Below are 11,538 nucleotides of genomic sequence, written 5' to 3'. Positions count from 1 at the left end.
ATAGATAGATAGACCGATAGATAGATAGACCGATAGATAGATAGACCGATAGATAGATAGACCGATAGATAGATAGACCGATAGATAGATAGACCGATAGATAGATAGACCGATAGATAGATAGATAGACCGACAGATAGATAGACCGATAGATAGATAGATAGATAGATAGATAGATAGATAGATAGATAGATAGATAGATAGACCGATAGATAGATAGACCGATAGATAGACCGATAGACAGACCGATAGATAGATAGATAGACCGATAGATAGACCAATAGATAGATAGACCGATAGATAGATAGACCGACCGATAGATAGATAGATAGACCGATAGATAGATAGATAGATAGATAGATAGATAGATAGATAGACCGATAGCTAGATAGATAGACCGATAGATAGATAGACCGATAGATAGACCGATAGATAGACCGATAGATAGATAGACCGATAGATAGACAGACAGACAGATAGATAGATAGATAGATAGATAGATAGACAGATAGATAGATAGATATCTTTATAACTTTTGGCAAATTAAATAATGAGTGAAGCAGATGATAATAATCACTAGCTGCACATGCATCATGCTGGGAAGGGAAGGTCGAGCGCACTGCGTTGTGGCACGCTTAAGAAACAGCATTAGTATGTGACTCCAAACATATTTAACACGTTCAGTTCTAGACGCTGCAGTTCAGAAGAGTCAAACGTCAGAAAACAGCTGGATTTATTCAGGTTTAAGTTCATTTCCATGAGAAGAGTCAAACCAGGACAAACACATCGGCATCTATCGGCTAAATTACATAAGATTCACGGATTCAGCTCTGTTCTGTCTGAGGGCACTAACAGAGGCTTTCATAATAAATATACCACGAATCCAGAGGTCAAGATTCACAGCGATCAGGCATTTCAATGCATTCGATTCATTTTAAACTCACTGAATAAATGTGTAAAAGAGAAAAGAGCACATCCAGTGCTTCTCTGACAGACTCAAACATGTTCCTCACTTCAGGTCATCATCATCTAGAAATTATCTCTGGTTTGTCTTTGTTTTGGATCATTTCTCTTAGTGCTGTCAAACGATTCATCACGATTAATCGCAACCAAAATAAAAGTTTTTGTAATAGAAATAAAATCTGTAACAGCATCAAAACGTAATTATTGCTCCACCTCTGAAACGACTTTCCTTTTCTGCTGATGTAATCGAGTCCGTGTGGGCGGGGCTAAGCAATATCCACCAATAATATCGCGGAACACTTTTCACCAGCCAATCAAATCTAGTGTGTCTCACCTTTGAATGCAGGCAGTTTCTGCAGCTCTCGGTTGTTGCTCAGACTGAATCGAGACGAGCTCGGCCTCTTCTCCTTCTTCAGCGGAGTCTGAGATCCGGCCTCTTTGCTCTTTAGCAGCTGTGTGGCGGGTGGGACGCTGTTAGCGCCCTTCTTATTCGAGCCCTGATGGAGAAAAACACCTTACATCCTCATCTCTCCAACATGGAGCAGGTCACAAGAAAAGATTAGATTTTTATCATGCTTATGGATTTTTGCTAAATGAACACGAGTGTTTTGCTCAGAAACAACAAAAACACAGAGGGAACAGAACCTTTATAACAGCAGATCAAATCTGTAACCATTAAGCTACAAATATCCTTTAAGTTGAATAACTATAGCACAGATGCAATGTAAAGACAGTGTTTATATCGTGTTTTTATATTTTTTAGCAACTATTTACAATAAAGGTTGCACATTGTAAACACATTTTTATGATTTTAAACACTTTTGTTTTTGTTTCGTGTTTTTAAAGTAACAATTTACAAGAACATGTTTAACTTTATTTTTACTGTAATGTTATTGTTTTTTTTTTGTAACAATTTAAAATAAAGGTTAACAGTTTTAAACACATCTTTATGTTTTTGAACATTTTTATCACATTTTTAGTAACAATTTACAATAAGCTTGCCAATTTGTAAACATTTTTGTGTATTTTTTTTTTGTTACAATTTACAATAGTTTGCCAATTTGAAAAAAAAATTGTGTATTTAAATATTTCCCTTTTTTTTTATTTTATTTTTTTGGCTTTTTTGGGTAACATTTTAAAAACTAGTGCTGTCAAACGATTAATCGCATGCAAAATAAAAGTTTTTGTTTACTCAATATATGTGTGTGTACTGTGTATATTTATTACGTATATATAAATACACACACATACAGTATATATTTTGAAAATATTTACATGCATTTACATATATATATATATATATATATATATTTATATTCATATAATTATATATAAATATATTTAAAATATTTTTCTTAAATATATACATGCATGTGTTTGTATTTATAAATTCATAATAGATAAATATACACATATAATGTGAAACAAAAACTTATTTTGGATGCGATTAATCGTTTGACAGCACTATTAAAAACTTTTTTATATTTTTTGCATTATATTTTATAACAATTTACAATAGTTGCACATTTTTTACATATTTCTATGGTTTACAATTTATGACTAGTTTGCAAATTTTACATTTTTATTACTTTTTTAGGGGTTCTCATTTTAAAATAAGGTTGCACATTTTTATGTTTTTCTTGTTTTATTTTTATGCAAATTTTTCACGTGCTCAATCACAGTAGTAGTCCATTCATCTGCAATATTTCAGACATCAATCAATAACAATAGAGCTCATAAAGGCATTTGGCTTGTTGATGCACAACGTTTGAATGAAGCAACATCAAAATCCTAGGTTTAAAATGAATATGCATGAACAGAAGAAACTTAAAGTGTGTTTAGATCCTCTAACTGTAACTACACATTTTCATTCAGAAATCTGCTACAAAGCATCAACGCATAACGACCTTTAATCTATGGCCAAATTTTAACCAAGTGTAAAAGAGCCTTAATCTGAATAATAAAAACACCCCAGTTCAGCTCACATCTCTCTGCATTAAAATAATTTCTCCACATGATCAGAACGAGCCACATACATCTAATTTCAGATAACAGATAATTATATAGAATATAAGCACATTTTAAATACATACATAACTAAAATAGCGCATTTAGCTAAATTAAGTTACCTCATGCTCTGAGTTCTCCTGGCCTCCTGTTTTACTCACTTTTGCAGATTTTGGTGAATCCTATAAAGAGAATAAACAACATAAAACTCCGTCCTTACATTTTCCCCTCTAAAAAAACTGATATTAATCATTATTGGCTAATAAAAACAACAGACCATCTCACTGACAGCTAGCATTAGCAATCCGGCTTAAGTGTTTCATGTCCAAATCTGGACTCCAGCACCAAATATAATAAAACGCATGCGATTTATTTTCATAGAACAGCATTTTGGACATTTCAGCTCGAATTTGGATGAAAGGGATATTTCTTTAAACGACAAACCAAGTACTCCGCTAACATGCTAAAGTTAGCTTCGCCACGAAACTGAACACCGACCAAATAAACTGTACAAAAATACACATGTAAAGTCGCCTAAAGTGCTTTGTTTCGCCTCCAGGGGTGTACATCGTTTACAGTTTATAACCCAGAGTGTAACTCATCGCGATAAAAGCCCGTTTATGATGGGCAAAGCTGGAGTTAGCATACACGCTAACGTCTCGAGCTGAGAGCTGCAACTAATCTGCCGCTTTGACTTAAGTATAAATCCGCATTTTGCGCACTTTTACAGGTTTTCCTCCGCATTGGTTGTGTCTCACCTTGTCTTTCTTGGTTTTATTCGGCATGGCACTCACACGCGTGTGTTTCCAGCCTGCAGTCAGTCAATGAGACCCGCTGTCAGTGTGTGTATGTGTGTGTGTGCTCTCTCTCTCACACACACACACACACACACACTCACACTCATGCATCAGCAAACTAAACTAAACTAAACTGAACACATCATGAAGTCTGTAAACTCATTCTGCACCTTCCTTTCTGATGCACTTCAACTTCAGTTTTATTTTGATCTGATGAAATTACACAGAGCGCTCATTTCAATGCAATGCATGCATTTTATTATTTTACACTTAAGGAGAACATTAATTACTCAGTGTTGGCATTCAATAATGTGTGCATTGTAAACATAATATTATTTATCTTTATGGACTCGTGATCTCTCAAGCGTTTGAAATGTAAATGGTATTTTGTATTGTTTTGCTGCCACCTGCTGGACACTCTCTGTATCTCTACAGATAATATTAGCTTGGCACATTAGAACACATTGTGTATAACAATTTTATTTTTATGTATTTTTAGTAACCATTTACAATAAGGTTGTACATTTTTAAACATATATATATTTTTAAACATTTCGCTTTTGTTTCTTTAGTAACAATTTATAAAGTACGATTGTAAAAAAATTTTAAACGTTTTTTTGTTTTGTTTTGTTACAATTTACAATAAGTTTTTTGTTTTTGAACATTATAAAACATGATTGTTTTTTAGTAACAATTTACAACAAGGTTGTACATTTTTAAACACATTTTAGTTTTTATACATTTTTGTTGTTTTTTAGTAGCAATTTATAATAAAGAAAATTTTAAGTCTTTTTTTAAAGTTACAATTTATAAGTTTTAAACATTTTAGTTTTTTTTAGTAAACAATTTACAATAAGGTTTTTAAACACCTTTTTAATAATTTTTTTAAAAAGCATTTTTATGTTTATGTAGTTTTTATGTCTTTTGTAGCTCATGTTTTCAAAATGATGGGTCAATATTTTTAGGACTATTAAAACATATTTAAATTAAAAAGCACATTTGTACAGTAAAATACAATTATAAGTATACATCACTGTAATATTTAATAAAATTTATGCCGCTTTTAATGTGTCTAGACGGGATGGCTTTGAAGTTTGCACTTTGAATGTAACAATTTTTGTTGTTTTTTTTGTAACAACTTAAAACAAGGTTTAAACACTTCATGTTTTTAAGTTGATGGGTGAGTCAATATTTTTATGATTATAAATTATTTAACAATACATCATTGCCATGTTCAATTAAATTTACAGTCAAATTTTCAGGAAAATGTCACAACCCAAAAAAACTGTAAAGGTCCTAAAACAGCCTCCAATTTCTTAATGCTAAATGTTTTTGTTTTGTTTAGTTTTTTTGTGGTGAAATGTAACCTAAAGGAGTGTTTTGTCTGAGCATCATGAAGACACAGCATCAAACGATCTGATATGGTAAGCTTTATTTCAGGATCCCGTCATGTCAATAATACAGTATCAGTGTCCCTTAAACACTCAAAAATCAAAATTGGAATGTTAATCAATAAATACAAAACAAAGTGCATACACAACTCAAAAAAAATAAAAATCAAAAAAAGGGAATGTGGGATGACGAGATGTTTCTGAAAGCTTTACCAACCAAACTGGAATGAACAGAAACTGAAATGTGGTCAAGAACAACATGAATAATCAATAATCTGAACAATAATCTTTTTACAGAGCTACAAACATGAATGGGTCAGTGGCCGTTCTCAGTCGACCTCCTCCATGCGAGACGTGTCTTCGTCTCCCTCCAGCGGCGGCATGTCCTCGATGGGAGCCGAGCTGGGCTCTTCTGTGGACACATCGTCCTCGTCGATGCCTGAAACCGTCAGAAAAAATCAATAAATACAAAACAAAGTGCATACACAACTCAAAAAAAATAAAAATCCAAAAAAGGGAACGTGGGATGACGAGATGTTTCCGAAAGCTTTACCAACCAAACTGGAATGAACAGAAACTGAAATGTGGTCAAGAACAACATGAATAATCAATAATCTGAACAATAATCTTTTTACAGAGCTACAAACATGAATGGGTCAGTGGCCGTTCTCAGTCGACCTCCTCCATGCGAGACGTGTCTTCGTCTCCCTCCAGCGGCGGCATGTCCTCGATGGGAGCCGAGCTGGGCTCTTCTGTGGACACATCGTCCTCGTCGATGCCTGAAACCGTCAGAAAAAAAACATTAAAATGCTTGTTTTCCCATTGCAATCGCACGCAGTCTCATGCATATTGAGTAGGGATGTAACGACGTCAAAATCTCACGATACGATAATATTGCGATATGCAGTCCACGATATATTTATTGCGATATTTAAAAAAAAAAAAAACATTAAAATGCTTGTTTTCCCATTACAATCGCATGCAGACTCATGCATATTAAGTAGGGATGTAACGACATCAAAATCTCACGATACGACAATATTGCGATATGCAGTCCACGGTATGATATTTATTGCGATATTTATAAAAAAAAAACACTAAAATGCTTGTTTTCCCATTGCATTCGCATGCAGTCTCATGCATATTGAGTAGGGATGTAACAATATCAAAATCTCACGATACGATAATATTGCGATATGCAGTCCACGATATGATATTTATTGCGATATTTTATTTCCCATTGCAATCTCATGCAGTCTCATGCATATTGAGTAGGGATGTAACGATATCAAAATTTCACGATACGATAGCATTACTTTACTAGTTATTTAAAAAAAGATGCATATTAAGTAGGGATGTAACGACGTCAAAATTTCACGATACGATAATATTGCGATATGCAGTCCACGATATGATATTTATTGCGATATTTTATTTCCCATTGCAATCTCATGCATACTGAGTAGGGATGTAACGATATCAAAATTTCACGATACGATAGCATTACTTTACTAGTTATTAAAAAAAAGTAATCTGATTACATAACTCGCGTTACTTGTTGCAACACTGGTTCTGAGGCTCAGAAAACACCGGATCATGAGCTGATCGCATGAACGAAGTGTGCGCTTCACTTTGAAACACGCACCGAAAACAGACTTGATGAAGGGATGAAGCCATATTGTGCTTTCGGTTTTAGTTCGTCTGACAGATACTGTGCCCAAAACACATCTTTAAATACCTTATGTTAGAGTAAGAAGTTTAAATACATCTTAAAAACGACACTTTTTGTTCACATTTGTGAGCCTGCAGCACAAAAGCAGTGTTAAGTCGCTGGGGTATATTTGTAGAACTTTAAAGATGATTTTCTCAATATTTTGATTTTTTTGCACCCTCAGATTCCAGATTTTCAAAGAGTTGTATCTCAGCCAAATATTGTCCGATCCTAACAAACCATATATCAATGGAAAGATTATTTATTCAGCTTTTTGAAAAATTGACACTTAAGACTGGTTTTGTGCTCCAGGTTCCCAAATTATATGAATATAAATTTAGACATGTTAATACAAATTCAAAATATATACTGTATGCGTGTGTATAAACATAATAAATATACACAGCACACACACATACATTATGTAAACAAAAACTTTTATTTTGGATTCTCTAATCGCTCTACTGCAGAAGCATCAAATGAATCATCTGCTGCTTCAATAATGATTTAAAACTGAATCAAAATAGAAATAAAATCTGTAATGGCATCGAAACGTAATTATTGCTCCACCCTTTTCTGCTGATGTAATCGAGTCCGTGTGGGTGGGGCTAAGCAATATCCACCAATAATATCGCAGAACACTTTTCACTCAATTTCACAAAATTAACCCTTATGACCGGTTTTGTGGTCCGGGGCCACATATGTTTCATATCGTCATGTGACCACGATTTTGATAATACCATTACATCCCTAATATCGAGTCTTTGACCCACCTAATCCGAGTTTGATCATCCTGTAGATGCGGTTGGAGTGCGTCTGTGGGTCGTCCAGCGTGAAGCCCGAGGAAAGCAGCGCCGTCTCGAACAGCAGGATCACCAGATCCTTCACCGATTTGTCGTTCTTGTCTGCTTCTGCTTTCTGGCGGAGCGTATCGACGATGGGATGATCCGGGTTGATCTCCAGGTGCTTCTTAGCCGCCATGTAGCCCATTGTGGAGTTATCCCTCAAGGCCTGGGCCTTCATGATCCTCTCCATGTTGGCCGTCCATCCGTAAGTGCTTGTGACGATGCAGCAGGGCGAAGAAACCAGACGGTTTGAGACGGTGACCTGACGCAGGAATAAATAGAGCGGTTAGCAATCAAATGCAATGTGTAGATGCACCACTGCAACGCATCTAGAGGCTTTCAAACTCAGAATTTCAAATCAGTATAAAAGATAAAACTAGTTAAACATTTGATTAAAACATATAAAAGAGGATTATATTATATATTTTCATATAATTTCTCACACTAGAAATTGTTTTTTTATACATGAAAATATATAGCTGCGGTTTACGTTTTAGAGACACAGAGTAAATAAGCCCAGCTGACCAATCACAGCACACACTGGCCCAGCTAACCAGTCACAACACACACTGGCCCAGCTAACCAATCACAGCACACGCTGTTTTTACTTTGTAAAAGAACATAATAGGACCCCTTTAAATACAAAAAAAGATTAGATAAATTTGATTAAAATGAATAATTTCAAATTAGATTGAATAAATATAAATGAGATTACAACAGTACTGTACAGCTAACAGTATAGTACTATAGTGAATGAGGAAAAATGTAAATGTAATTGAAACTAAATATTTTCCAAAATATATTTTAATGTATTTATAATATTAATTTTTCACCGTATATATTAGGTCTTTACACATTCAAATATACATAGCAACTTTTTAAATTTTAGGAACACAGTGCAAAAATAAATTATGAACAAAATGTGAGATTTAACTAAATAGATAAATTTGATAAAAAAAGAAAAATTAGATAAAAATAAATCAGTTAAATTAATAAAATAAGTAAATAATACAGCTAACAGTACATCACTACAGTGAATGGGGAAAAAAGCGAATGTAATAGAATGTAAACTGAATAGAAATAAACATTTTCCACATAATATTTTACATATTTATATTATTTTTCAGAGTATAAATTGACTCTTTATACATGAGAATATACAGCCTAAAAAATAAAATAAATAAATAAATACAAAATAAGAAAGCTAAATAGATAAGACAAATAAATAATTAAAAATGCAATTAAAGTAAAATAAATGATAAAATATATACATAATATATATTTATATAAATAAAATATATATTTTATATTTAAATATATAGAATATATATTTATAATATAATATATTTATTAATATAATATATAATATGTTATATAATTATTAATATATTAAATATATATAATAAAATAAATAATAGAACTGACAGTACAGTACTATAAGGAGAAGAAACGTAAATGTAATTGAATGTAAATGTAATACAAACTAAATATTCTCCAAATATTATTTTACATATTTATAATATGAATTTTCACAGTGTATGTTGGGTTTTTATACATGACGCTACGCACAGCCATCATTTTAGGATGTTTCAGGAGTCTGTGGCATCTAAAAGACCGAAAACCCTTGGTTTAGTTGATCTTTACCTTCTCGACTTTCTTCTCCAGAATGTCTTTCATGATCTTGCACAGGTTCTCAAACTTAGCCTTCTTCTCCTCCTGCTTCTTCTTCTCCTCCTCGTCCTCGGGCAGCTCCAGACCCTCTTTGGTCACCGATACCAGGTTCTTGCCCTCGAAGTCCTTCAGCTGCTGGACGCAGTATTCATCGATGGGCTCGATCATGTAGATCACCTCCAGACCGGCTTTGCGCAAGCGCTCCACAAAAGCAGAGTTGGTCACCTGATCTTTGGTCTCACCTGCAGAAGATGCATGCAAACGTTAGTTAAAGTCATTAATACAGTGATTTCCAATGCATCGAGAGCTCAAGGCATCCACACCGGTGATGTAGTAGATGTGCTTCTGACTGTCCTTCATGCGAGTCACGTAATCTTTGAGGGACACCATCTCGTCTCCAGAAGCTGATGTGTAATAGCGAAGCAGCTCTGAGAGTTTCTTCCTGTTCTGAGAGTCTTCATGGATGCCTAGCTGTGTGACGGGAAAATATAGATGTATAATATTAGTTGCCATGTTCACTGACTATTCATTTAAAAGATTGATTCAATTAATATTCAGTAATATTATTGATTTGACTGCACTGACACTAGAAATGAACTCAGCTGAATAATCATACTATCGTCTTGTGTTTTTGAAATATTGTAATATTTTTGCTTTTTCTTAACAATTTGCAATGAGGTATTTTTTTGTACTTTTTAAAAATAAAAATAAAAATAGCTAAAATACAGCTAACAGTTCGATACAATAGAGAGTGTGTGTGTGTGGGGGGGGGGTGATTTAATACAAACTAAATATTTTCTAAATAATATTTTGCATGTATAATAATTTTGCACAGTATAAACTGGGACTTTAAACATGAAAATTTTAATTTAAGGGGGGAAAAAATTTATAAAATCTAAAATTAAACTAAATAGATATCCACTTAAGACATAATTAAAATTTTTATAAAAAATAAATAATAAAAAAATAAATATAACTAACAAAATTGGTAATTACTTGAGCTGAATGATTTTAAACATTTAGTTTTTAATACATTTTAAAAAAAAAAATTTGTTACTATTTGCAATAAGGTTGTACATTTTTAAACATTTATGTTTTTACGTTTATGAGTGAATCAATATTTGAAGACTATTAAAAATATGTGTCCCTGGTGCACAAAAGCAGTGTTAAGTCGCTGGGGTATATTTGTAGCAATAACCAACAATACATTGTATGGGTCAAAATTATAGATTTTTCTTTTATGCCAAAAATCATTAGGATATTAAGTAAAGATCATGTTCCATGAAGATATTTAGTAAATCTCAAATTATCAAATATCAAAACTTAATTTTTGATTAGTAATATGCATTGCTAAGAACTTAATTTGAACAACTTTAAAGATGATTTTCTCAATATTTAGATTTTTTTGCACCCTCAGATTCCAGATTTCGAGTGCACACACCTTGATGTTCTTGGAGAACTGCTCGTAGTATTTCTTGTAGTTGTCTTTGTCCTCGGAGAGTTCGGTGAAGAGCTCCAGACACTTCTTGACCAGGTTCTTGCGGATGACTTTCAGGATCTTGCTCTGCTGAAGCGTCTCTCTGGAGATGTTGAGCGGCAGATCCTCCGAGTCCACAACACCCTTAATGAAGTCTGGGAGGAAAAGTGGGATCATATTAAAGACGGAGCAAAACAAACAGCTCTGAGGCTTTAGGTTTACTGGGAGTTTGCATCATTCTGGATTCAGAGACTTACTGAGATATTCTGGGATGAGCTCGTCGCAGTTGTCCATGATGAACACCCTGCGCACGTACAGCTTGATGTTATTCTTCTTCTTCTTGTTCTCGAAGAGATCGAATGGAGCTCTGCGAGGCACAAAGAGCAGCGCGCGGAACTCCAGCTGACCCTCCACAGAAAAGTGCTGCGAGGAAATAAACACAGATCTTGAGCGATGCTTAGTATTTCTTAAAAGTATGATAAACAATGCAATGATAAACAAACATTTTGATCCTTAGCATGTTACATTGTCACATGACCTCCTTGTGTTGCATGGTGTCAGTTATTTAGGAAATAAAAATATTGCATGCTTGATATAATTTAAAATGTAATTTTTATCAATCTGATTGAATGGGTTTAGAAAATGCATATATATATACAGTATATATATATATATA

At 33.6% G+C, this 11,538-nt stretch overlaps 2 protein-coding genes across 3 annotated transcripts in view; both read right to left on the bottom strand.

The window, feature by feature from the left end:
- The window catches only part of LOC107730602 (serine/threonine-protein phosphatase 2A 56 kDa regulatory subunit delta isoform-like), a 23,986-nt gene extending 20,160 nt beyond the window's left edge, over positions 1-3,826 (bottom strand). The window contains exons 1-3 of the mRNA XM_016541462.1: positions 3,729-3,826; positions 3,093-3,152; positions 1,298-1,460 (exon numbers count right to left, since the gene is read on the bottom strand). Coding sequence (XP_016396948.1) covers positions 1,298-1,460; positions 3,093-3,152; positions 3,729-3,755 — 250 coding nt within the window. The 5' untranslated portion in view covers positions 3,756-3,826. The remainder of the gene's footprint in view (positions 1-1,297; positions 1,461-3,092; positions 3,153-3,728) is intronic.
- Positions 3,827-5,791: 1,965 nt separating this feature from the next.
- Positions 5,792-11,538, bottom strand: part of LOC107730604 (heat shock protein HSP 90-alpha) — a 13,100-nt gene continuing 7,353 nt past the window's right edge. For both annotated transcript variants that reach the window (XM_016541464.1, XM_016541465.1), the window contains 6 exons: positions 11,120-11,285; positions 10,827-11,017; positions 9,709-9,856; positions 9,359-9,627; positions 7,643-7,976; positions 5,792-5,937 (listed from right to left, as the gene is read on the bottom strand). In XM_016541464.1, the coding sequence (XP_016396950.1) occupies positions 5,828-5,937; positions 7,643-7,976; positions 9,359-9,627; positions 9,709-9,856; positions 10,827-11,017; positions 11,120-11,285 (1,218 nt within the window). In that variant the 3' untranslated portion in view covers positions 5,792-5,827. The remainder of the gene's footprint in view (positions 5,938-7,642; positions 7,977-9,358; positions 9,628-9,708; positions 9,857-10,826; positions 11,018-11,119; positions 11,286-11,538) is intronic.

The sequence above is a fragment of the Sinocyclocheilus rhinocerous genome, unplaced genomic scaffold, assembly GCF_001515625.1.
Source record: "Sinocyclocheilus rhinocerous isolate Xijiao unplaced genomic scaffold, SAMN03320098_v1.1 scaffold2926, whole genome shotgun sequence".
Lineage (NCBI taxonomy): Eukaryota > Metazoa > Chordata > Actinopteri > Cypriniformes > Cyprinidae > Sinocyclocheilus > Sinocyclocheilus rhinocerous.
The sequence above is the reverse complement of the archived record's forward strand: the minus strand, read 5'-3'. Positions and strand labels throughout refer to the sequence as shown.